This window comes from Saccopteryx bilineata, chromosome 6, assembly GCF_036850765.1.
Source record: "Saccopteryx bilineata isolate mSacBil1 chromosome 6, mSacBil1_pri_phased_curated, whole genome shotgun sequence".
NCBI lineage: Eukaryota > Metazoa > Chordata > Mammalia > Chiroptera > Emballonuridae > Saccopteryx > Saccopteryx bilineata.
The window spans coordinates 131843477-131870292 of NC_089495.1; the positions used below are offsets into that span (position 1 = coordinate 131843477).

At 49.7% G+C, this 26816-nt stretch overlaps 1 protein-coding gene and 1 long non-coding RNA gene across 2 annotated transcripts; one reads left to right on the forward strand and one right to left on the reverse strand.

Annotated features, from left to right (window-relative positions):
* Positions 1-234: 234 nt before the first annotated feature.
* Positions 235-20270, reverse strand: LOC136309184 (uncharacterized). Its single transcript, XR_010726255.1, has 6 exons — positions 20147-20270; positions 11578-11809; positions 9376-9470; positions 3228-3508; positions 1175-1308; positions 235-385 (listed from the first exon to the last, which is right to left on the reverse strand). It is a non-coding gene; the product is annotated as an uncharacterized lncRNA (long non-coding RNA).
* On the forward strand, positions 19202-26766 carry HTR5A (5-hydroxytryptamine receptor 5A). The gene is made up of 3 exons (XM_066237291.1): positions 19202-19324; positions 19592-20801; positions 25651-26766. The coding sequence occupies exons 2-3, from the start codon at positions 20007-20009 to the stop codon at positions 25993-25995; spliced, it is 1140 nt and encodes a 379-aa protein (XP_066093388.1). The 5' UTR covers positions 19202-19324; positions 19592-20006; the 3' UTR covers positions 25996-26766.
* The last annotated feature ends 50 nt before the right edge of the window (positions 26767-26816 follow it).

The following is a 26816-nucleotide window of genomic DNA, read 5'->3' on the forward strand; positions in this document are numbered from 1 at the left end:
GTATCCTAGCGGTGGTGACGTCTGCGCAGGCCTCGCTCTGACATCACTTATCCGCCTGGTGGTGACGTGTTCTGCTCTGACATCCCATCCACTGGAGGAGACACAGACTGCCCTGTTGGCCTCAGTAGATCCACCCTACACGCTGCCCGCTGGCCTTTACAGTGGGTGGAGAAGGGCCGTGGGAGTGCGCGGCCCGCACAGCTGCCGTCCAGGCACAGGTGAGTCTGAGCCGGTCCTCGGGAATCCGCGGACTGCTGCCCGAGCCGGCGTGACTGAGCACTGCTGTGGGCACTAGGTACTGCCCTCCCCCGGTGTCCTAAGTGTGTACTTACGGCTGCTGTTACCCGTTAAGCAGGAAGCCGTTTCCGAGTACCTGTGAGTGAAGCTGGAAAAAAAAAAAAAACTTTCAAAATTATGGTGATATCCCCATGAAACATTAATTCATCATCTTTTTTTAGCCCATGAGCACAGAGAAGCAAAAGCTGATTGTGGTGGTTCGGTGATGAGGACACCGTGGGCATGTGCCGGCTCCCTCACCAGGTGAATGTAGTTCTGATTTGCCTTGCCTATGGCACCTGTGTAAATGAGTGACTTCTGTCTGGGCACAGAGTGAGTACACAGTAAGCCCTTTACTTAGACTTAGGTTTTGTCATTCTTAAGTTTTGTTTCTGTCTTCTTTATCTGTCATTTGAACCATCTGAAAAGAACCCTAATTCGAAAGCTAACGGATTTCTTTTACAGATAATAAAAAACATTGAGGGCTTGCCTGAATAAGAATTGACCGGCCTTCTGTTGAATACGCCAGAACGTATTAAGTATTGACCATTTACGGCTTGTCACATTCATTGTTAAGAAAATGGCAGTGTAATAAATTAGTTCTGAATAAGAATCAAAATTATGCCCTTTCGTGGCTCAGAGCGAGGAAACCTGTTTAGCTCTTTTCTTCCTTGGGGAAACACAGAATAAGCATGTCATTTTATATTAGAAGTCTTCATAAGGGTGACGTGGCTGGGGTTTTGCCGGCCTTTCTACATCTGACATTTTCGAGTTTCAGAGTCTGGTGACTGTAGCGTTGCTGCTTGCATGCGCCTGTGCTTATGCCCAATCCTTGGCACCCAGCCGCTGGCACAGAAGTCAAACTGTACTGTTGGGTAGGTGTATTTTGGACACGCACCAGAACCAGTGAGCCGGAGAGTCCCTGTGTTGCACGTGCTGTATAGTGACAGCATTAGCATTCTCTTCTTACAGTAGCTGGAAAATGGCCTGAATGTCATTGCCATGAGATTTCAGTATAGAAAGGGGACTTCCCTGAAGAAAATAATGGAAAGCATGTGGTTAACTTTATTCTCTGAACATTGAACAAGTTAAATTTCCAGTTGCTCTTCTGTTTCATTATTGGAACAATGTTCTCTATAATTAGGCTATAACCATTTTTTAGTCAAAGAGTTTGTAACAGCTAGCAGTCTCAGTAGTCAGTACAATATGACATTCTGTAAAGTCCACACACACACACACACACACACACCCCATACCTGATATGGGTATTTTATTTTGTAAGTTAGAAATGAACTTATAGGCCCTGGCCGGTTGGCTCAGTGGTAGAGCATCAGCCTGGCGTGTGGAAGTCCCAGGTTCAATTACCAGTCAGGGCACACAGGAGAAGCACCCATCTGCTTCAACACCCTTCCCCCTCTCCTTCATCTCTCTCTCTTCCCCTCCCACAGCCAAGGCTCCATTGGAGCAAAGTTGGCCCAGCCGCTGAGGACGGCCCCATGGCCTCTGCCTCAGAAGCTAGAATAGCTCTGGTTGCAGCGGAGCAATGCCCCAGATGGGCAGAGCATCACCTGTTGGTGGGCATGCCGGGTGAATCCTGGTTGGGCGCATGCAAAAGTCTCTCTGTCTGCCTCCCTGCTTCTCACTTCAGAAAAATGCAAAAAAAAAAAAAAAAAAAAAAAAAAATGAACTCATTCAGTCAGATTCTGAAACTAAGATACCTGCTATCTAAACTCACAAATTACAAAGTGCCCATGGGACCTGCAAGGTCAGTGTAGAGCATGGTGGGCCTCCCAGCCCAGCATCAGGAGGTACCAGGGCATGGACTGACACCAAGAAAACATTCCACAGAGTGTATAAAACATGTAGCAGTTCAGTACTAGGAAATAAGCACCTTCAGGTAAACTCAGATTGCAGGTAGAGAGGGGTGTTCTGAGGGAGTCTGTAGAACTGACACCTAAGACATCGTGAAGAATAAGCCGTCCGCCAGAAGACTTAGAGATAGCAATTTAGTTTGTAGAAATCAGCACCAAGACCCATAAAAATGATTGTCAGCAAAGGTCAACCCCTCACTGTCATCTGAACTGTCCATTCATATAGGAAAAAATACCACATCGAGACTGCTGTGTATTGTTCACGAATAGATTTCTCTTATCAATGATTTTTGTGGCCCTTAGAAGGGGACCCACTTTAGGGTAATAACAGTATCAGTTCACTAACTAGAAGCTTTGCGTCTGTTTAACTTGGACGCCGTGAGCGTTAATATTTTCACATCTCTCCCAACTAAGTATGATCATTTGTGGATTATCAATCTTCAGAGGATAAACAGACTGTTTAATGCTGTTTGATAAGTAGCATTTCTTACTTTCTGCTATGCAAAATGAGCTATTCTGAGGCTGGAAGAAAAAAGTATGAAATTACAAAAAGTAAAATCAGAGTTGGGAATGTTTAACCCAAATTTTACCTATGGATGGGAATTTGAGGCAGATATGTAGGCGTTTCCAAATGGCTTTTTAAAAAACAGAATCTCTAGGCCCTGGCCGGTTGGCTCAGTGGTAGAGCGTCGGCCTGGCGTGCAGAAGTCCCAGGTTCGATTCCCGGCCAGGGCACACAGGAGAGGCGCCCATCTGCTTCTCCACCCCTCCCCCTCTCCTTCCTCTCTGTCTCTCTCTTCCCCTCCCGCAGCCGAGGCTCCATTGGAGCAAAGATGGCCCGGGCGCTGGGGATGGCTCCTTGGCCTCTGCCCCAGGCGCTAGAGTGGCTCTGGTCGCGGCAGAGCGACGCCCCGGAGGGGCAGAGCATCTCCCCCTGGTGGGCAGAGCGTTGCCCCCTGGTGGGCATGCTAGGTGGATCCTGGTCGGGCGCATGCGGGAGTCTGTCTGACTGTCTCTCCCCGTTTCCAGCTTCAGAAAAATACAAAAACAAAACAGAATCTCTATTTTTTATACAACCACCTCAGTCTTGTTCTCATGTTCTGTTCTGTTCAGCTAGTCACACACCCCTGAAAGTTAGAGTTTAATCAATGGTTAGTAAACCTTCAGTTTGAATTTATAGAGTACAACATTTAACCCTTTTGTGAAAAGGAAAAATACTTAGCTGAGAGGTATGAACAGGCCAGAGTTTTATCACTTGAGAACTGGCAAACTTCAGGGGCATTGTTACTAGGAAAGAGTCAGTCATCTGACCCACACAGGGCACAGCTGCTAGCCGGAGTCATCTGTCCAGTGCAGGAAAACTAAAACAAGCAAAGAAACACATTACCTCAAATCCTGTCCCAGAAGCAACACTATTGAAATCCATTCAGACATTGTCTTATATAAATATACATTTCCTTAAAAAAAAAAAAAATTACACCACACACTCTTTTGTTGCTGCCTAACACACACACACACACACACACACACACACACACACACAAATGTCCTTCCATGTCAGTGAATAACAGGTCAACATCATTTAATGGGCACATAATATTCCATTTTTAATGTGCCTTCATTTTATCAATTTTGTGTTGCACATTTGTTGTTTTCAGTTTAACATTTACAGTGCTGCAGTGAAGCACCCATCCTAAAATGAGCATACATGTGTCATGTAGTACCCTGTTCCATGCTCTAGGGTGAACTATATCCCATGCCTGTCCCCCGCCACTCAGAGCACATGCCTAGCACACAGGAAGGCTTAGGTCGGTGGGCTTAGGTCAGTGGTTCTCAACTCTGGGCAGTTTTGCCCCCCAGGGATGATTTGGCAATGTCTGGAGACATTTTTGGTCACCATAATTCTAGGGAGAGAGTACTACTGGCATCTAGTGGTCAAGCAAAGAAGCCGCTTAACGTCTGATGATGCACAGGACAACTCCCACAACAGAGTCACTTTGTACAAAAATGTCACCAGTACTGCTGTTGAATACCCTAGTTTAAGATGCTGTTGGAGCAAACTACACGTTTCTGGGAATTAAAACACTGAAAGTTTCTCGCACACAACTCGGTGGCTTCCTCAGATGGCTTTCCTCCGAATGGGCACTCAGGCTTCTGCCAGAGAGGAGCTTGTGGCTCTGCTGGCGGGGAGAAAGCAAGTGGAAGTACCACGCAGGAGGTGCTACAGCCAAGTCAAGAGGGAACAGCATTCTTCCACTGGCCAGAACTTAGTCTCCTGAGGCTAACCTCAACTGCAAGGGAGGCTAGGAAATGCACTCTTCCGATGTGTCCAGGAAAAGAAAATGGGAGGCAGGGTATCCTCACTAATTTCTGCCATTTCTAGTTTTCAAAGAAAAAAAAAGTTACAAATGAAGATTAGAGAATGCAACAAAACATAAAACAATTCTTAAAGATAATTTCAGAAAATGATGCTTGCCCATAGCTCCTCCATAGATACTTGTTGAGTTTGGGGTTATTGGCTTTCCTGGAAAGGCTTGAGTGTTCATAAAAAACAATCAGGTGTGTGTTGCAGGCCTATACTGGACACGCTGGGCACCTTCCTCCCGTCCCTCCCACCCTGAGATCAACAGTCCGTCTTCACCTGTCCTTGGTCCCAGGCTGCTGACCAAACTGGATCTGATCAACAGACTCCCTTGTACTGTGGCTTCCAGTTGAATGTAGTGGACAGGGACCCCCGCAGAGCTGAGAGGGGAGTAGGGGAGTGGGTTAGGGTGCCCAGAGCTGGCTGAGGGACCTCCTCTGTACAGCCATCTCCTTCCTTCCTGCTCTGGTCACCTCTGCTTCCTCTCTCCCCTTCAGACCTAGTTCACACCTGCCCGTGCGTCCTGCCTCCTCCACCGTGGTCAGTTTCCCTGTATTGATCAGCTTTCCCAGATGATCCTAACTTGAGTGTGCTGCTTCCTTTGTGACCCCGACCTAAGGGACAGGACACCTTGGTCCGGACACTGAGAGATGTTTTCTCTAAAAAGATATTGTGTCTGCCCAAAAAAAACAGCAATCAATATGCAGATACACAAGCTCAATTCTTGTAGGATTAACCCTAAATGCAGCAGAGATTTAGGGAAGAGGTCCCCGTGTGCAGGCACATGCCAGTCCCAGTGTGTCAGCAGAGTGGGTTGTTGGATTCCAGGCACAGTGTAATCCCGTCACTGTGGTAATACCCGAAAAATAGCTTAATAGCTACTTAGAGTAAAGTACTTTGAGACAGGCCAGCAGTGAGGTTAACTGTGGCTCGCTTTGTGGCCATTGAAGATGTTGGGAACTGTACTGGCGACCCCACAGCCTTAACACGCCCAGGAATGAGGGCACATCAGTTTACAGACAGAGTCCAGCATCCAAAGTTGGGGGGTGAGATCACGCCCCAGGCAGCTGCTGCTGGTGCAGAGCGTCACCATGATCAGACAGGCTGCCCTCGCCTTTGCCCTTGTCCACCTGCGCTGGGTACAGGGAGTGCGCCCCAGAGCACAAGCCCTGACATCTGGAAGGCTCCCTTTATATTGGGGATGCACACTTTCCCGTAGGGTGAGATCAGATGTCTATCAGAGATCTCCAGCAAAGTGGTTTCCGCTGCTGGGTTTGAGGAGCCCACATTGGCTCACCTCCCCAGAGTGAGCACAGAAAGGCCTGGCATGGTGCCCATGCCCCTCCCTACCCATTGCACATAGAAAGAGAACAATGGAGAAAGGATGGACAGGCCGAAAACTAGCAGGATACCTGCTCAGATATTTTTAAGCTTAGGACCACCATTGCCGATGACACAAAGCACCACAACCTTCTTCTCCATTCTGTTGTGGCTCTTACGACTTTTCCCAGAGTGTAGAAATTTATATCCAAGGATGATGTTGATTGGGCATCGCGGTGTAGGGTTGTAGACAGACTTGGGCTTCTTTGCAAAACTGTGTCCTTCCTTTTGTCTCAGATGGCTACCAACTAAGGAATGAAGATCCCATGCTCGCCCTGCTCCAGGACCACAGCGGGCTGAAGGATTTCAGCAGCTTCCCGGCCCCAGCTTCCGGGTCAGGTTCTCCTCCATAGATGTGTCTGCATCTCCACAATGCTGTGAGTTAATCTCAATTATTTTACAAAACACGCTGAGGACAAGAACATTGAGGCCCAGGGAGTTCACAGTTGCTAGAAGGATTTGGGCTAAGTCCAGCTTGTTGGACTTACTCTAATTCATTCTTTAAAACAAACAAAAAAAAAACTTCAAAAAGTGTTTAACCACTATGCTGTACAGCTGAAACTAATTTAAAAATGTTAAATGTAAATTATAATTGAAAAATAAACTTTAAAAGCATAAACTGACAACTCATTCCTCCCCCCCAAAAAACTAAAAGGATCAAGGTTTAATTTCATTTACAACAGAAGTAGAAAGGGTAAATTTTCTGACAATAAGGCTCATGGTACGGAAGACTTCGTACAGGCTGAAGAAAGTGCACAGATTTACATTTCTGAAGCTGCTAGTTCTCTTTCGGAATCGCTTGAAGACCAGGAGGTGATTTTTAGGTCTAAATTCAGAACTTTCTGATGTTGATGTCTTGTGTCAGTTTTAATTCTCTGATTTAATTAGTTTCCTAATTAGAAGGGTTAAATTAATTAACCTCATTATTTACTATATACTTAATGATTTCTCCTCTGTTGGGAGTTACTTAATTTCCAGTAATTCGAAATCTCGTGACAAGAGGGAATGTTGCCAAGGTTGCTCACTTACTGTTTTGTGACCAGTCAGGAGGGGCTGAGTGAAGGGAGTTTCAGGGGAAAGGTCAGATACTCTGGTGCCCAGGCTGTTTCCTACTTGTTCTAAAACGTGGGATGTGGAAAATCTTAACTTGGGATTCAATCATTTTGTATCAAATTAGAACTCAGTGGATATATCTTTTATTTAAAGTTAAAAGAGATCCTAGAACGCAGGGTTTTATACTAAGTAGCCCTACAAGATGATCTCAGTTAACTAACCATCAAGCGTTGAGAAATACTAAATAATTATAAGGAAAGGTATTTTTCTTAAATTATCACCAGGAATCAGTGGCTTTAATACAATACTCAGGTTTTCCTCAGACTCATCAATGGGCTTAAATAGATGACATTTTGGGAAGACACAGGGTCATCGTTACCCTGGATCCTGTGTGGCTTGTGGAAATAAAACAGGGCTTCGTTCTGCGTGTTTATGTATGTATAAATAGAGACGATCTGTGGGTCACTGTTTTAGTGGAGTGATATACAGAAAGATCAACTGATTACTTTTTAGAGAACAAAAATGAGGCTATATCTGCAAAATGACTACTTTTGTCCCCCAACTTTTGAAGTACCTTCTAATGTAGATTTGAATGTCAGTCCTGGTGGGACAGAGACTGTGGACAGAGTTCCTCATCTCCTGTCCGCAGGGCCACAGCTACCGGAGACAGACAGTCCCGGAGCCCGCTGAGTGACCCTGTGAGGAGAGCTTGGGTGTTGGTACAGCTTTAAACCCAAACCTAACATGTTTGGTGAAGTGAAGCGGCCTGGCAGCTGGGTGCCCCCAGAGAGACAGAGGGCCACTGTCTAGCCCTGTAGTCTCATGCCAGACACCAGCGTGAGTGGGACAGAGTGGTGGGCCTCAGGGCAGGGAGCTACCATGGGGACCCGGTGATGGAGGCTGTGTGCCTGGAAAGCGCTCTGAGGATAGCGGGAACGGGGAACACCCCCAGCCGGCGTGCGGAGGAGCAGCCTGGAATGACCATGGCAGCGGGGCTAGGAACAGACCCCGGCCCAGAGGGAGGTGCTGAGGGGAGCCGGGGAAGACACAGAAACAGGTCGGAGACCCTCAGGGAAAGCTGTGCATGAAGAAGCAACAGCCACTATGTTTCTCATAGATGAGAATCTGCCTAAGATAGACTCCTATCAAAAACCGTGCAGGCTGACGGAGGGGAGAGTGGTGGGGTGGCTGGGGGGAAAAGGAGAAAGGTTTGAGAAGTACAGATCGGCAGTTATAGAACAGCCCAGATGTAAAGTGCAGCACAGGAAATACAGTCAATAATATTGCAATAACTAAGTATGGTAGCAGCTGGGCACTAGATTTATCTGGGGCTCACTCTGTAAGGTCTAACTGCTATACTGTATACCTGAAACATACAAAATAATATTGAATGTCAACTGTCACTGAAAAATAAAAAACATATCACCCACTTAAACAGTAAAAAAAAATGGCTCAACTTGAGACAGTAGAAGCTGGTCTTTCATTTGTTCCCTTTGGAAAATGTCGGTCCCTGTTCAGTCTGTAGCAGGCCAAGTCATGGTAGTGCCACAAGACTCGGCATCCCAGCCCGACAGTGCTTCCTGCCTGCGCCCCAAACTTCCAGAAGCCTCTCCCTGCCCGTAGAGCCCAGTTCAGCCCAACTAGCCACCTGTGAACTCCACGGTCTCCTGCCACTCTCTGCCACATCCCCACCCCACAGTCCAGAACCAGGGGGCCAGGCTCATCTCCTGACACTGCCCTTCCCCCACACTCTTCCCACCCCCTGGATGGCTTGGCTTTCTTCAGACACATCCCAGACAGTCTCACCTCCATGGCTCTGCTTAGACTGCCCCTCCATCCTCAGCAACCCTCCCAGTGGCCTGCACGGGTCTTGCCTCCTCTTCCTCTGGCCAGGCTCCAGTGTCCCGTTTCATGAAACCTCTCTGGTGCCTGCAGACAGAATGTCTTTGGTCCATTCTAGTTATGGCCATAAGCAAGTTACGTGACTTGGAGGCTGTCTGGCATGGGTCAAAGATGACTAAGCCAACCGAGTGTGAGTGTCCATCTCAAACCAGCATCAAGGCTGGTGTGAGGTGTCCGAACCCTCACCGGGCAAGGAGGACAGACAAGGCTGGGGGACCTAACACAGGGGCACTTGACGTCATTACAATACTCACACTGAAAATACCAGCATGCCTTTACACTTGGCCATTTCACACACCCAACACACACACACCCGTGTGACCCCTCCACTGCTAACTGAAACAGGTATGAGTCCCTTCACAGTGTTCCCCCACTGCTTGTAGGGTCCCTTGTGCCATTTTGATGTAGGGTAGATATTTAAGGAGGAGACACAGATGCATTTCCGAGTCGATTATCATTGCTGCTGGGGTACTGCCGCCCTGGTTCTAAGGCGCCACCAGACAGTCGTCACTGTGAGATTGTAAGACTCACCTGCTCTGATGGAGTTGCTGTGTTGCAACTGTTGCGTTTCACAAACGGGGGAAACAGGTCTGGAGCCGTTAAGTGCAGGGATTGGGAAGCTTTTCCTGCAGAGGGCCAGACAGAACACATTTCAGATGTTTTGGTATATAAAGGCCCCCGCCCTGAGTTCTGAAGGGCCATAGCAGCATGAAAACAGCCGTCATTAATACATGAACTGACCAGGAGAACTTCACTTAACAAGCAGGCAGCGGCCCAGAGTTCCCCTATGCGCCCTGGTGTGCCGACTCCGGACCTCCAGGGTCCCAGACTCACATGTGGAGAAACCACGACAGGCACGCAACAGGTGCTCACGGAACCCCACCTCCTGGCCCCCAGTCAGCAGTCTCTGCTTCACCGTGATAACTCCAATCCCAGAGGCCTGTCTGAACACTTGACCATCAGGAAAATGGGAATTAGGGCTAATTAATTAGTCCAGACTTTGAAATCCAGAGAGAACAGGGCTTCACATTAAGTGCAAACAATCATCCTAAGTAATATATTTGTGGCACTTTCATTAAATTTCTCTCGAATCTTGGAAAGTATGGATCTCCTGGTTGCCAACATTTTCATCTTGTGTAATTATGAAACCTCCCCAAATAATCATTTTCCTATTTGTGATACACAGTGGGGCCGGCGCCAGCTGCCGGGTCTTGATGGAGCTGTTTAATTTGAGGCTTATTAGCACAGCCCAGGTGAAAATGAACGTCTCAGTGAAATCAGTTCACAGTATATCAAGTATTAGTTGCCTGTTGTGTAGTGATGCTCATGGAAAAAAAAACAGCACTAAGCTCAAAGAAGTTTAAAAAAAAAATTCCCAGTGTCTATCAAGATAAATATAGGGATTTTAGGGACATTTTCCCAAGATGTCATTAACAACCTTTTTTATGACAAAAAAAAAAAAAGACATTTCAACATACAGTAACCTTTCCTATGAACACTTGTTCACAGCAGATAATGGTCTCAAAATTAGGTACGTGGTACTTTGAATCCGTTAAAATGCCTCTTTTTGTCTTGTACATGAGTAAGCATTTTTAACTTTGGAACAAATTCAACCTAAGAGGGTGTCACTCAATTCTGAAGACACCTTATTTTATTTTATTTTTTTTTTTTTTCTGAAGCTGGAAACGGGGAGAGACAGTCAGACAGACTCCCGCATGCGGGCCTGACCGGGATCCACCCGGCACGCCCGCCAGGGGCTATGCTCTGCCCACCAGGGGGCGATGCTCTGTCCCTCCGGGGCGACGCTCTGCCGCGACCAGAGCCACTCCAGCGCCTGGGGCAGAGGCCAAGGAGCCATCCCCAGCGCCCGGGCCATCTTTGCTCCAATGGAGCCTTGGCTGCGGGAGGAGAAGAGAGAGAGAGGAAGGGGGGGGGGGTGGAGAAGCAAATGGGCGCCTCTCCTATGTGCCCTGGCCGGGAATCAAACCCAGGTCCCCCGCACGCCAGGCCGACGCTCTACCACTGAGCCAACCGGCCAGGGCCAACACCTTATTTTTTTAAAGAAACTGATGAAACAGCTCCCTGAAGGGGAGGATAAATGGTGATGGAGAGAGACTTGACTTGGGGTGGCGAGCACAAAGATGACATACTGTAGAATTGTGCCCCTGAAACCTGTATCATTTTATTAACAAGTGCACCCCCCTCCCAGTTAATTTTTAGAAAAAATTTTAAACTAAAAGAAAAAATAATAAACCCACTACACAGAAGTTCTAAGACTTCTTATTTTCTGAGTAGGGCTCACAAATAATTCTCTCCTCAGGGCCCTGGCCGGTTGGCTCGGCGGTAGAGCGTCGGCCTGGCGTGCGGGGGACCCGGGTCCGATTCCCGGCCAGGACACATAGGAGAAGCACCCATTTGCTTCTCCACCCCCCCCCTTCCTCTCTGTCTCTCTCTTCCCCTCCCGCAGCCGGGGCTCCATTGGAGCAAAGATGGCCCGGGCGCTGGGGATGGCTCCTTGGCCTCTGCCCCAGGCGCTAGAGTGGCTCTGGTCGCGGCAGAGCGACGCCCCGGAGGGGCAGAGCATTGCCCCTGGTGGGCGTGCCGGGTGGATCCTGGTTGGGCGCATGCAGGAGTCTGACTTTCTCTCCCCGTTTCCAGCTTCAGAAGTTATTTAATTTTAAAAATAAGAAAAAGAAAAGAAAAAAAAAAATTCTCTCCTCAGTTATACATCACCTCATTTTCCTTGTAACTTGAAAACCACCATCCACAGAGATGGCGGTAAGTGTGTTCGTTGTCAGGAGAGCATCTCGGGAGAGATGCTGTGGGCGGGCTTCGATTGGGCAGCCTTGACTTCCTGCTCCTTCAGTTGTAACAGCAGAAACACTCCTCAGGGTCTAGATGCCTGTGTTCGTCCTGTTTCTGTGTCCATCACATACGCACGTAGATTAAAGTGTCTGCTCCCTATCTGTGGAGAAAGAGGAAAACAAAGACCATGAAAAGCAAAGAACCGCAGTGAACACAAAAGCATTTTGATAGCCCTTTGCCCAGGCAACCATTTTAGTGATCAAATGATTTAGTGGAGTTCTGGGTAATTCTAATATGTTTCTAAACAGGAGAATTTTATAGCAGCCATGGGTACTTTCCTGGAAGTATAAAAAAAAATCAGAGGACTCTGTGGACAGGGTCGAGTTCCATGTTTTGTTTCCACGGAAAACGTCCGGTGTATTAGAGAACATGTGCATAGATGGCAGCGTCCCGAAAACCGAATGTCTACACTCTCCTTCAGGCCTTCGTAATTTCTATGATTCATGCCATTTAATCCACAACATATTCGTTGGATTCAGAGACAAAAGCTTATTTAGACTTTCTGGGCAGCGGTATTTACATATTCACCAGAGAAGAGCCTAGTAGTTGAAAATCAACCCATCAATTTTGCCAGTTTCCCACAGTGTGTTATTCTAGATGATCCTTTCTTGAGTTGCTCATGTCCTGGACCAGATACTTTCAGATGTAAAATTTTTAATTCCAGCCTTCATAATGCTAAACAAAGATTCCAGGCTGCAGACGAAAATGAGAAACTTTGTCAGGTCTTGAGCTGATCTGTGTCAAGAATCTTTTTTCTATCTCTCCATTACTTTCTTCCATACCTTCCCACCCCCCTTTGGCTCTAATTCTTCCATCCTGCTTGGCTTAGAATTAGTCCTCATCTCTTTACTGCTAACCTAGGAAGGAGACTTGAAGAGGTTGGACTTGCTTGGGGAAACCCTGCGAAAGGAAGGTTTCCCTGGGGAGAACTTGATGTTGGACACGTGCCTGTTTCACCTTGTATCTTGTGATCATGGTTTGGTTCATAATAATTAAAGATTTTGTTAAGAAATTCATTCCTTGGGAAGATACTCATTTTTATCGGCCAAAAAGGTTTCTTGCTTATTCACAGTGCCATTTACCACGCTCCTCAATGGGCCTCTGTTACCTCACATCACGGCCCAGACCCGTCCTCCTCTTGTTCCATACATGACAGTTTGTGGCCATCGACAGCTGGCCTGTATATTTCCTCTTCTTTTACGGCCACACTTCACTCTCGAATGCAGAAGACCCTCAGTCCCATCCCCCCGTGATTAAAGCCCACCGAAACCATGGCAACCCAGGTCTAGCCCAGGCACTTGCTGAGGGCAGAGGCATTATGGAGTGGGTCGCGGGGGGGGGGGGGGGGGGCCTGTGGATTCCAGCTGTGACCTTGTGACCAGCTGTAGAAACAAGACTGATAGTTTACAAGTATTCCTTCCTTACTCTGATATGAATATATTTATGTGTCAGCCAACATGTTTTTCTCTTCTCCCTCTCACCTTCTTACCGTCTTACATGAGATGCATAGTTAACCTCCTATGTCTAGCTTCCAGATCCAAGGTGACATGTGACTCAATTATAGCAGGAACCATCTAAAGTGGAATAAAGGGTCTTTGTGTACCCAGTCAGGGAGAGGGCAAGCATGTTTTAGTGGCCTGAAGCATAATTGCTTTATGTTTAGACGGTGGAAGCACGTTTTGCTGCTGTCCTTATTTGGGGGTTTCGGAGGGTTAAGAGTAGTGTCCACAAATGCCAAGTTGGCAGAGGGGGGACCTTGGTAGAATTGTACTGACTTAATTGTAGGAACTACACTTCACATATTTCTCTCCCCTGCATAGTTTGGGGTTAGCACAGGGGCACAAGGGACATTTGCTCAAGGTTTGAAAGGTATTTACTTTTTATGTCCCAAAGGCTGGTGCAGGGACACACAGCCCTGCGGCGGGGGCACACTGCCCTGCAGTAGCTCACGCACATTGTCGTGTTCGCTGCGTCCCAGGCAGGGAGTGGCCGGGCCGGCCTGTGGCTCTTCCAGCCCCTGCCAGGTCCTCCTGCAGCCTCTCCACCTCTCCCCCTCCAGATCCCAGCCCCAGACACAGTGGGAGGCCCCATCATTGTAATGAACTCCTTAGTCGTGTGCAGGCGGCTCTGCCTATCATTAGACCTAGACCAGGGCCTGCGGGCAAGGCTTCCCTGCATGTGCAGACTGGTGACAACCCAGACACCGGCCTTCTGGCCTTCCAGAGCTTTCCATCTCAGTGTCCTGTCAGTGGTTACTTGCCCTTCATTCATTCTCACCTCGTTACTAGGTCCTCCAAAAAGCTTTTGAACATTCTCACCTTATAACGTCCAACAGGAACAACGCATCGAGGGGATGGCGTGTGAGTCAGAAAAGGCTGCAGGAATTTCAGAGGAGGCTGCCAGAGAATCTAGCCCCCGAATGCAGGACTGGAGACACAAGCATGGATGTGCACAGGAGCACAGCCAGCTGTCAACAGGTGAGGCAGATGAACCAGGGGCTGGTCCTGCCCGTGCCCCCCTACATCCAAGCCACTGGGACACGTAAAAGACAGCCATTTTGCCCACACTGGCCCCTTTCTCTCAGGATTCAAAGTCCCCAGAGGGATCAGGGCCTGTCTCCTCCTTGTCCCATTGGTCAGGGTGAGAGAAAGGACCCCCTCTTTGTGATTTCCAGTGTCTCTAGTATCTCAGTTTCTTGTTCCCCTAACAACTGCAACAGTGGAGGACAGCAATTATCCCCTCCCCCATAGCGGCATTGTCTCTGCAGAAGGGAGAATTAGCCTCTCTGCTGCACCTTCCTCCACTTATGCAGACATGGAGAGCATCGTCGGGAAGATTTCTCCCCTTCTAGTTCAAAAATGGAGTTACACAATTAGTTCCCATTTAATATATGATGGCATACCTCCCTGTCAGCTTGGATGTGTCTAACTTAAAAAAACACCATGCATTTTATGTATTCCATGTCACAGCTCTACCGCAATGCGTGGAGCCCTAACCTGAGCGCCCACCACAGAGCCGGCTTCCGCGTTTGGCCACCACAGTGCAGCAGGAAACAGCTTTGTTTTACAGTTGAGAATTGGTGCTTCTCTTTCCATAAGATCGAGTTTTGATCCTCAGAGAAACATTGCCAAATCACGGAATATGCACATTTTTCATTTGAACAGATCCTGCCGGATTATTTCCTCCCAATACCCCGTTTCCACCAGTGTTTTCCATGACTGTCAGCAGTGAAGACAGCAGCTCCTCTTGCCACACCCTGACCAGCCTTGGCTGTTACGCGACTTTTCACCTGTCAGGTTAGAGAAATTAAGGCAAAGAGAGGGAACCCGGGCTGCTCCCCTACCCCCCACGTGCAGCCACTGTGCTGCGGGCGGGGGCGGGGAGGAGAAACCTAGGGTGCTGTCAGGGCTCTGCCCTGTGGGATGCTCCCTGAGGACATGACAAGTGAGCTTTTTATGCATATTTCCTGTGGTTCATCCACACGCCTCCTCCCCAGACCTCCTTCCTTTCAGGACTCCATCTTCACTGCCCACAAGTCTGTATTGTCCTGCTGGAGCCACTTCTTATAGCACCCACAGCTCGGTTCACGGGGAGGAGGAAAGCCACACAGCAGGCTTTCCTCTGCCAGGGACCAGCATGCCCCGCTGCCTCCCTGCCCCCCTGGGAACTATTCCCAGCTTCCCTGGCACCCTGTCAGCTCTTAGCCAAGGGCCAGCTGCTCACACAGGGACAGGTGACTAGGTGGTCTGGCCTACCTGCCACTGGAGCCACCTTGCCCCGGCTCTGCAGTGACCTCCCTTCCTTGCTGTGTGGCTGCTGGGATGTGCTTCTGCCCCTGGAGCCTGTCCACGGTGGTCTCGGATCCAGGGGGCGCTGGTGGTGTCTCGTTCCGTGGCCACCCAGCACCTCAGGCTCGGGTGCTCTGTCCGCACCACAGCCCTGGCACACGCACTGCCTGGCCCGCAGGGCAGTGTCTCCTGCACAGGGGGCGCCCCTGACCAGGATGCCAGGGTCTGTCCTGTGCCTGTCTTCCCGGCGTTCATACAGTCTGCACGGAGACTTGCCCGTCACAGGCACATCCGGAACAGGGCCAGCTGAGCCTCCAGGCCTGAGCTGGCAGCCTTCACCTGTTGCTGGTCAGCGGACAGAGCAGAGTTCTCGCATGGGGCATGTGCTGCCTGTGGCATCCAAGGGGACCCAAGCACATGCTTCCCTTGCAGCTAGGCGGGAAGTCCCAGTGCAGTAAGTCTACATTTTACAGAAGGTCCTGTTGTGCCCTAGGCTATGGACACCACAGGTACCTGAATCTTCATGGGGTTCATCCCCCTCCCCGAGCACACGTTTTTCACCAAGGGCCCCACCAGGCTTGCTCCCGGGTCTGTGCACCCTGCAGCAACATGGCGAGCCAGCATGCCACTCCTTCCAGCACCTATAGCAGCAGTTGCTGAATGTTTTGGTCTCAGGGCTCCTTTCTGTTTTTTCAGAACTGTTGAGTATCTCAGAGAGATTTTGTTTACATAGGTTTTATCTATGCCTGTTTACTGGAACATAAACTTAAGTGGAAGTGTTTAAGACATATTTGTGTATTAATCCATGAAAAAATAAAAGGATCAACTATGACATGTTTACATAAATGACATCTTTATGAAAAATCTTAACCAACAAATTTTTTGAGTGATATTGTTTTAATAATTTTGCAAATCTCTTCCAGACAGCTAGAATCTCATGTCTTGTTTCTGCACCCCATTTGTTGTGACATGGTCCTTGCGTTTAAAACAACATACCAAGGCTGGAAATGAAGAAAACCCAGCCCCTCAGGAACACGTAGCTGACAAGTAAAGTAGGATTGCAGTAGTCTTTTCAGATAATTGCAGACATTATCCTGTGATGGTATTTCAAAAACCTAATAAGTGGCGGTCCCTTCAAGGTCTGCAGCAGCGTGGAATCAGAAATCACATGCATCTTTATGCTCCGTTAGGTTAAAATCCATTTGATCGGCCCTGGCCGGTTGGCTCAGTGGTAGAGCGTTGGCCTGGTGTGCAGAAGTCCCGGGTTTGATTCCCAGCCAGGGCACACAGGAGAAGCGCCCATCTGCTTCTCCACCTCCACCCTCCTTCCTCTCTGTCTCTCTCTTCTCCTCCGGCAGCCGAGGCTCCATTGGAGCAAAGATGGCCCGGGCGCTGGGGATGGCTCCTTGGCCTCTGCCCCTGGTGCTAGAGTGGCTCTGGTCGCGGCACAGCCACGCCCCAGAGGGGCAGAGCATCACCCCCTGGTGGGCGTGCCAGGTGGATCTCGGTGGGGCGCATGCGGGAGTCTGTCTGACTGTCTGTCTCTCCCCGTTTCCAGCTTCAGAAAAATACAAAAAAAAAAAAATCCATTTGGTCCATTTTGTACTTTAAAATGGATCTGTTCTTGTGATTTTGTAGTATCACGCCCTGGCCATTTGGATAATAGTGGCTCAGTGAGTCATCCAGACCTTCAAGATCTGGGTACGTCATTGTACAGTTTCCAAAGAAAAAAGAAAAAAAGAATCATCCCCACTCTTGCCAGAAAGTTCTTTGAAGTATTGGGAAGCCGTCACGTTCACCGTGGCAGAGAGGAGTTTTCCATAACCCTGATTCTTCACTTGAAAGCTCAAATTTTAGCATGGGTCACACACCACCATCAGTTGTTTCCCTTTGAAGTGAAGTCTCCCTGCGTTTATCTTGAGAAAATATCCACCAGGTACCCAAGACCAAATAATGATAGTTTATCATCCAGAGTTCTATCAAGTAAAAAACTGTTTTGTACAAAAACTGTTTGTCCGACTCCACTTTAATGCAGTCATCTCTTTAACGGCCCTATTTCCAGATGCAGCCATGTTCTGCAGTGCCAGGGTTAGGACTTCAGCATGTAAGTTGTGGGATTTTTTTTGGGGGGGGGTACAATTCAGCCATCAGTGGTAAGCCAAGACTGTGTTCCTTGAAGTCTGCATTCTTGAGGCACTTTATGGAAGGTAAATGTACCTGTTTACATCTTTCTTTTTAAGCTGAAGTTATGGCCAGGCTTTAAGATGAAAAGCCGGAGCATTCTGATTTTTCATCTGTATCCATCTCAGGTAAATCAGAATTTCTCGGCACACTTTGGCTCTTACACAAACAGTCCACTGGGTGTCTTCTCCGTGAGAGCATCCTACTTACTTAGTTCTTAACTTTATGACACTCCAATTTCCACAAAACATTCTCAATTATCCTCGGCTTGGTCCCGTTAGACAGCTGCTCACTTAACTATCAATAAGACTGCCGCACCACACAGTGCCGGTGGGGAGCATAATTGCAAGCCTGCGATGCCTTTGAACATCCGAATCAAGAGATACCACCGGCAAGGCCTACCTACCTGCCTGCCAAACACGTGGCTCCTGCCCCACTCCTCTGGGTCGGGGGCCCTGAGACACAAAACGGGGGGGGGGGGGCGCTGCTCTAGAGCTTTTTTCATTTTTTTTCCCAAAAAAGAAGTTTCATAGTTTACATCTCATTCCAGTTGGTTCTACGACCCCAAGAAGGTTACATGCCAGAAATAAGCACATGCTTTCCCCTTGGCCAGAGCTACGCATTAGCCCCGCACATAGGCACCATCCACTGTTTTTTAGGGGATATTTGGAGAAGCGCCTTTGCAAATCATCTTGTATTGAATGAACACCATTCCCATCCACGTTTCCTAACAGCATCCTCCCCTCTGGGTCCCTGTGCAGGAGTTTCTCTCACCTCAGTGTATTCTGTTCACAGCATTAGAAACTCATAATCTTGTAACAAGACAGGTCTCCAAGTAGCATCAAGGGTCCTGGGCAGATTTGTGGCCAACCAATTTTAAATGCACAGGATTTCATGACACCCCATTAACATGCACTTCACATGCTTCAAGCCACTTAATTCGTGTCATCTCATTCTTATTCCAACTTATTTTGCTGCATCACGTGTCTGTTTGTGAGGTGCTTTCAATCCTAACTTCTGGGTAGGAGTTTTTGATAGTTTCTCAGCCCCTATGGATGCGTGCACAGTAATGAGAATATGTGTGGGGGAAGAATTAAATGCTTCCTTCCCCCTCCTTTTTAAGTGAGATGGTGCTTATAGGACACCTTGTCTCCAAATTTCCTGGCAGCAAATTTAGTGGGGCCCACTGCAGAATCTGTATACCTTCTCTGATTCTGGAAAAGTAGATCAAACATGCCTCAGCCGGCCTAGAAAAAGCAGATACCTTGCCTTTTCTCCTTAAAAGAAATCAGCCTTTTAAGGGAAGCACCAGGTGGGGGAAGAGGGAGGCAGTAATGAATTGAAATCCTCCAAAGGAGAAAGGCCAGCGGTATCACCTTAGACCCTAAACTCAAACACATGCACTACAGACAGGCACTTGTGGAAAGCTGAGATCCCGCTCGGGCCACCCACCCCTAGAAGGAGGAGGGTAGGAAAAGAGGAACGTTTCAAAGGAAAGTTTTTTGGTAAATTGTTCGCCGCAGGGAATTCATTTGGTGGAGGAGGAAGGGGGGAACCATGGACAGCGCCAAAAGCGGGGACGCGTCCAGGCTCGGAGAGGCGACAGCACCACGGACAGCGCCAACGCTGCGCGCTCCAGGCGAGAGGTGGGGAGGGGAAGGCAGCCTTATCAGCTGATATGTAGGTTGAATCCCCCCACCCGTTTGATAAGGCAGGCCTGGTGGGCTTGCCAGGGGTCGTCCACCGGAGCTGCAACCCTAGATTCGGCGGGGGGAGGCGCTGCAGCCGCAGACCAGGTTTGGCGGGGGCGGTGGAATAGCAGAACGCAGGTCCCAGAAAGCAAGTCCCTGCCGGGTTTCTCCTCCCCTTACCCCCCTGTCTCCCCCCCCCCCCCCCACCGCTTGCTGTTGAAGCCGCAGCCTGCTGTTTGGAGAGAGGGGCGGGCAGAGAGGCAGCGCGCCTAGAAGTCTTGCTCTGACGCACCAGCCTATCCAAGCACCCACACGCTCTGGACCGCTCACATTCTCCCCGACTTGGGGAGGTGCACGGCTGTGAGTGAACAGACGCTCTCTACGCCAAAGTGAAGAGCCCTGAGCATGTGACAGCTTAGGCGGTCCTCGGAGGGGTTCAGAACTGCCTCTGTTTGGAGCCCAGTGCGCTCCTCTCTGCCACGCAATCTCCCACAGACTCGCCGGCAGGCGGGTTGCACAGGCAACTCTCAGAAACCTCTGCCACTGGCCAGGGGTTGCAGACATCAGGAGTGGCTCACCTTGGAGGCTCCTGAAGACCCCTCTGCACGCACGCTGAGCTGGTCTCCTGGCTTCAGAGATGAATTTCTCTGAGAATCTCACCTACCCCAACCTCTCCCTCAATACCCCTTCCCCTTTGGAGACCACCCTCATCCCGGATGCAGAAGACCAGCACACCGGCATGCCCAAACACACCATCTTCGGCGTCAGCGTCCTGACCTTCCTGGGCTTGCTGCTGGCTGCGACGTTCGCCGGGAACCTGCTGGTGCTGACCACCATCGCTCGCGTGCGCACCTTCCATCGCGTCCCGCACAACCTGGTGGCGTCCATGGCCATCTCGGATGTGCTGGTGGCCACGCTGGTCATGCCCCTGAGCCTGGTACACGAGGTGGCCGGCCGCCACTGGCGCCTGGGCCGGCGGCTGTGCCAGCTCTGGATCTCCAGTGACGTCCTTTGCTGCACCGCCAGCATCTGGAACGTCACCGCCATCGCGCTGGACCGCTATTGGTCCATCACGCGCCACATGGAGTACACGCTTGCCACACGCAGGCGCGTCTCCAACGTCATGATCGTGCTCACGTGGGTGCTCTCGGCGGCCATCTCGCTGGCCCCTCTCCCCTTCAGCTGGGGGGAGAGCTACTCAGAGGCCAAGGAGCAATGCCACGTGAGCCGTGACCCCTCCTACGTGGTGTTCTCCACTGTGGGCGCCTTCTACCTGCCCCTCTGCGTGGTGCTGTTCGTCTACTGGAGGATCTACCAGGCCGCCAAGGTCCGACTGGCCTTCCGGAAGAAGCTCAACAGCGTCCGGCCAGCCCGTGCCGCCCGTGCCGCCCGCGCGGCCCGCGCGCTCCGTGCCGCGCAGGAAGTCGCGGAGGTGGGTATGACAGCCCCTCCAAAACCCTTTAGTAGCACCTGTTACAGGCTTTATGCCCAATACACTTCCCCTGAAGTTTCTAGAAAGTGGAACTTCTTGGGATATTGGGGGGGAGGAGGGCAGGAGGGAGAAGAGAGGGCTAGAGGGTTGGGGGAGGGCGAGGGAGAGGTGGGGGGAAGGGAGAGGAGGAGGGTGTTGGGAGGAAGAGAAGAGGTGGGGGAAGGGAAGGAGGAGGGTGTTGGGAGGAAGAGAAGAGGTGGGGGAAGGGAAGGAGGAGGGTGTTGGGAGGAAGAGGAGTGGTGGGGGGAAGGGAGGGAGGAGGGTGTTGGGAGGAAGGGAAGAGGTGGGGGAAGGGAGGGAGAAGGGTGTTGGGAGGAAGAGGAGAGGTGGGGGAAGGGAGGAAGGAGGGTGTTGGGAGGAAGGGAAGAGGTGGGGGAAGGGAGGGAGGAAAGTGTTGGGAGGAAGGGAAGAGGTGGGGGGAAGGGAGGGAGGAAGGTGTTGGGAGGAAGAGGAGAGGTGGGGGGAAGGGAGGGAGGAAGGTGTTGGGAGGAAGAGGAGAGGTGGGGTGGTGGATGGGAGAGAAGTAAGGGGTGTGGGGGGGGAGTAGGGAGGGGGTTGGCTGGGAGACCACAAGCACCAGACTGGCTTCACTCTGACATGCCCGGTAGCCCAGAGCCAATAATACCCAGAGCCAAAATAACCACCTCTGAGGGGTTATTTCCTTACATATAAAGTGAGAGGTCTGCACCCCATAATTCTGCAGGGTTCTCTTTGGCTCCAAAATGGAGGAAATCTGACGACGAAATTGGTGTCCGGGGCCACCTTGGGTAAAACTGCAACTCCCCCCCTCCTGCTGGGGGGGAGTGCTCAGGCAGGAGCGAAGGGGAGAGGGTGTTGTAACTTGGCAGGAGAGCTACCATATAGCAGGGCCACACAGGTTCATGTGGCAACCCAAGCCTTTCCCCCCCTTTGCTAATTCAAGCAATTAATTCTGCAGACTATTAAGGGTATCTCCAAGATTATGGAGTGCATCATCTCCTGACCCCAAGATAAATGTGCACACCTGGCCCACAGCTGGCCTTTGTTTCCACTCTCTGTGCTACGTTCTGGGTGCAGCCCCCCCCCCCCACGCCCTCTGGCTGGATGTAGAGCTGAGATCCACTTGTTTACCTTCCTGCACAGGGGCAGATCATCAGGAGGAAGGCTAGTCCCCCTAAGGCAGACAGCCCCCCTCCCAAGCCATCTACAAGTGGCCTTAAATAATGTGACAGCTGACACAGCAAGACTGAGGACTCTTTCCTCATTTTCTCTATCCACACTTTCTTGCTTTCTATGTGTATTCCTAATCCTCTCATCCTGGGGTTCAAGGTTCAGGATACGTGAAGGCCTGAATCCCATGGCTGTGGATGGACCCCTCCCCTGCCCCAGGATGGTCCTTTGGACCTAATGCACAGATTGAGGCAATCAGAAATAGGGTCCCCATTTTCTCCTATCGGCTCTGGGAGGACAAGGTAAAAGCAGTTAAGCATGCTGAGCACGTATGTGCTTGGTGCAAAGGGTGGGAGAATGATGAAGACGTCATCTTTGTCATGAATTGTTGGGCCCAGTGCAGGAGATAGGCACCCACTGTGAGCTCCGAAACCCTCCAGCTAATTCCAATCCTAAACAGCCAATCAAGCCTAGAGGGGCCCGGGGTGGAGGTGGGGAGTCAGGGGGAGGGTAGGAAAAGCCATCCTTTGAGAAGAAAGAAGGGAAAAGGGGTCAGAGGCTACTGCCCCCTTTTCTTCTAGAACAGTGTTCTCAGCCAGGGATGATTTTGCCCACCCCCACCTCCAGGGAACATGGGGATGTCAAGACACATTTTGGATGATCAGGACTTGGGGGAGAGGGGACTGCTAATGGCATCTGGTGTGCAGAGACCAGGGGTGTGGCTAAATTTTGTACAAAGCCCAGGACAGCACCCCCCCCCCCAACAAACACACACACACACACAGAGCAAAGAATTACTCAGACCGAAAAGTCACTAGTGCCAGGTTTGGGAGACCCTGATCTATCAGATATCTAAACTGAACAAGAAGGGTTGAGAGGCAGGTGTACCACCAACCCTGCCTGGAGCCCATGTGTGTGTGAGCTTCCACCCTAATCCCAGGTCAGGAACAAGAGGACCAGCCACTCCCCGAGGCCCTTCTTACATGGACCCCCCTCCTACTGGTCTGCAGGTAAAGTCAGTTTACACTCAGTATCCAACACTCTTCCAAAGGGAAGAGCAATGTGGTACTGTCTGGGGGGCTCACTGTTCTGCTTTGGAAACAACAGAAGCCAAGTATTGTGACATCTTTGTGCTTTTCATTATGTTTTTCAGCACTGTTTTGTTCTTTCTTTCTCTTTCTCTCTCTCTCTCTCTCTCTCTCTCTCTCTCACTCTCTTTCTCTGCCAGATAACTTGGGGGGGGCATCCCTTGTCTTTGCAAGACCTCTAAGTGGCCCCAGGCTCTGCAGGTAATAGGGAGCTGCCTCTATCCCCAAGGTACTGTGGGGACAGTACTTTTCATCTGTGGAGACACAACGACGTTCTGGTTGCCCCACCCCCAACCCCGAGCCCCATGATTTTACATCACCTCTCAGGAGACAAACCAGGGTCCCTGCAGAGTATGATAAGAATGTTATTATTCTTATAATACTTCTAATTCTTATAGCCTGGAAGCTTCCCCCCAAGGTGTGAGCCAAGATTTTTCAGTCCTGATTCCAGACAGCCAGTCCCAAAGATGCCCAGTGTCCATCTCAGGGAGTGAGGTTGCCTTTTCTTTTAGTTTAAAAAGAGATTGTTTTTGCCTAATCTGTAGTGTTAATGAGGTAGACTCCTCCCTGTTTGGCCCAAGGAACATTCATTAGCCAGGACTACTTGGGTTAAACTATTTAAATTAATGCCCCGGAGCTCCAACTGATATGGTCCTTACAACCTTTTCTCTTTTAAATGAAAAGCTAATTACCAAGATGGTCACTATCCCCAGGACTCTCTTCCCTGAAAGAATTTTATCTCTGAACTCTTTGTCAGGAGATAAGAGTCCATTGAGGGAAAGGGAGAACTTAGTCCTTGGGATGTCCTAACTAATGGTCCTGCTGAACCCTAAATCTTGGTTCTGGGTAGACAGGGAAAACCCCGATTTCAACGCAGGATGAAGAACCCAGAGGCTGCCCAGGAGAGGTGATCAACGTTGGCAGAGCCGCAGGTATATGGTCTAGACAGTCACCTCTGTCATGGGGGTCATCTGCTTGCCTCAAGGGTCTTGGTTTAACAGTCAGCATCCATGCTTTTGTTCCTGAACATTCTCTGAAGAACCCCAGTGTAGGACTATTTTAGGGAGCATCAAAGGACCTAGTCATATACATTTCTGGTTCATTTTTAAAAGAATATTAGTATTAATTGATGTTTCTATACCAAGTTAAAGAAAGGGGTGATTCTGAAACATAATCAGTTTATATACCTGTCTCCTCTTTTGTTGTTGTTGTTTTAGCAATGTTACACATTCTGTCATTGAATAATCTGGCTTTCCGATTTAAAAAAATAATTTGGATTTTAGCAGAGAGACTGGAGTAATTCTATATCATATCTGGTATTGTCCCTTTTGCTTTTTTATATAATACCCATCAACAACCCCTAATAAGTTAGGATTTGGTGCCTAGGGTATCCAAGTTCTGTTTGGGGCAGTGACGCATCTTCAATTTTAGAAGCTCAAACAGGAGAGATCCTCCCCTGCCCCCTCCCCCCCCCCATCAGCTAAGGAGCACAAAGTGACGTACATGCTGTTGAACTGGCGGGTGATAATGGGAGGCGGACGTGATGGTGATTCACAATGAACCCGACAAGTGGGGAAGATGCCGGCGGTTTTGTCTCTCCCTGCAAACGTACAATTTAGGAGGCTTTAATATACATTCTGGAAGATGTGTTGACTAATTCCACTGATGCCTATAATTTCCCTGAGGCGAGGAGGCAAAGCCTTAATTACTGGGGCTGAAGTGGGGGGGGGGGGCTCCTATAGGGCCATGCTTCTCAAAATCCACCTAGAACATGGCCCAGAGTGTCCCTAGGTATCCAAATAGGCAGAGTCACGACACCACAGGGAGCCTCGGTCTGTGCTCTTCTGTGGTCCTGTCTGGTTTATCTTTCTGACTCTAGTGTCTTCCACACACCCACCCCATAAGGCTTTTAGGACCCTTGCTATTTCCCGGGGAATGTCTTGGATTGCACACAGTGTGGGGTATTCTCCTGCATAGTTCAGCTAATGGGGTCGTGCCTGAGACCAGTGGGGACATTCCATATGGAGGTGGACCCCACCTGCTGAATTCTCAGGGGTGCTGCAGACACTACACAGGTGTTCTTTGGATAACGGTTTGGAAACGATCGGCTACACACCGGCGTGCAGGATTGCTCCAGAGTGTCACTGCTCGACGTTTTCTATTAAGTAAAATTTCCCTTCCTTCCGAGCCTTTGCAGGTTTGTTCCCCTGGCCACAGATTGTGGTCTCCTTTCAAAGTCTGGTAAAAAAAAAATAATAATTCCTTTTTTTTTTTTTTTTTAAGAAACTTCTTCTGTTTAGATTTTTTCTTTCTTTCTTTCTTTTTTTTTTCAACATATTGCCAGTTAATTTGCTTGCTTTTCTCTTTGGACAACTAAAATTGCAGGCGGGAGACTGTTCTGCACGAGTGGGAATCGTTGCAGGTGCTGTGACACCCGTGGAAACAGGGAGTTGTATGGTGGAAGATCTAAATTATAGACGATTCCCCTCAGCCATGCAGAAGGGGGTGAGGCTGTTGTGTCTTCACGAAGCTTCTGCTTTCCCTTTTTCCAGGATGACTCCCCCATCGCCGGGCCCCGCACTGTGTTCACAGTCCGCACCGGCAACATCTCCTTCGCCAACATGCAGGCGGAAAGAAACCACTGGAGGGAGCACAAGGAGCAGAGGGCTGCCCTGATGGTGGGCATCCTGATCGGGGTCTTCGCTGTCTGCTGGGTCCCCTTCTTCACCACCGAGCTCATCGGGCCGCTCTGCTCCTCCTGCGAGATCCCCGACCTGTGGAAGAGCATCTTCCTGTGGCTCGGCTACTCCAACTCGCTCTTCAACCCCCTGGTCTACACGGCCTTCAACAAGACCTACAACACCGCCTTCCGGAACCTCCTCTTCAGGAAGATCTAAAGCCCCCCCACCCCGGGCCCTGGGATGAGAAGGAGCTCCCCCGCTAGCCAGTGACGTGTCTAGTGCCACTGCCTCTGCCGCTCTCCCCAGCCAGCTCCTCCAAAAAGGGATCAGTCCTTCTGAGCTCCCAGGGTCCCCACGCCCCCACTGCTAGCTAGGAAGGTGGGTCTCCACGAGCTGTTCTGGTGACTGCTCCTAACCTAGCTCTGTGCATCTTAATGACCAAGGGCTCCCCCCACACACACACCCACAAGTGCTCTCTCTCTCCTCTCGCCACACTCCAGCATGATCGTTACCCCCTGGAACCTCCCATGTCCCAGCAGGACAGATGAGAGGGAGGAAGTAAAACTGGATCGGCAGGGGGGGAATGGACTTGAAAAGGGAACAGGAAGCCATGACAGGGAAGGGGCCCCCAGCTGGGTAGCCCACTTGGTTCGAGCCTTGTCCCAATAGTCAAGGTTACGGGTTTGATCCTCAGGGCAAGAGTATCAGTGAGTGTAAAAACAGTGTTTAAAAAAGTGATGTTTCTCTCTCTGTGTCTGTCTCCCTCTCTCCCCAAAATAAATGTAAAAAAAATAATAAAAAAATTACAGTGGGAATATAGAGGGTGGGGGGTATGGGACCATCATCCCCAATGTTTGTGAATTAACCCCTATTTCAACCTTTCCTTTCCATGGTTCTAGTAAGTAGACTCCAGTGTTCATTGTGTATTCCCTACTATTTCTCTGCTAAATATTGCTTCTAAATAAAGTGCTTATTTGCTTCAGTGAATCCTGACTGTGGTTTTCTTTGTCGTGAACACACAAAACTATGGGCAAGGC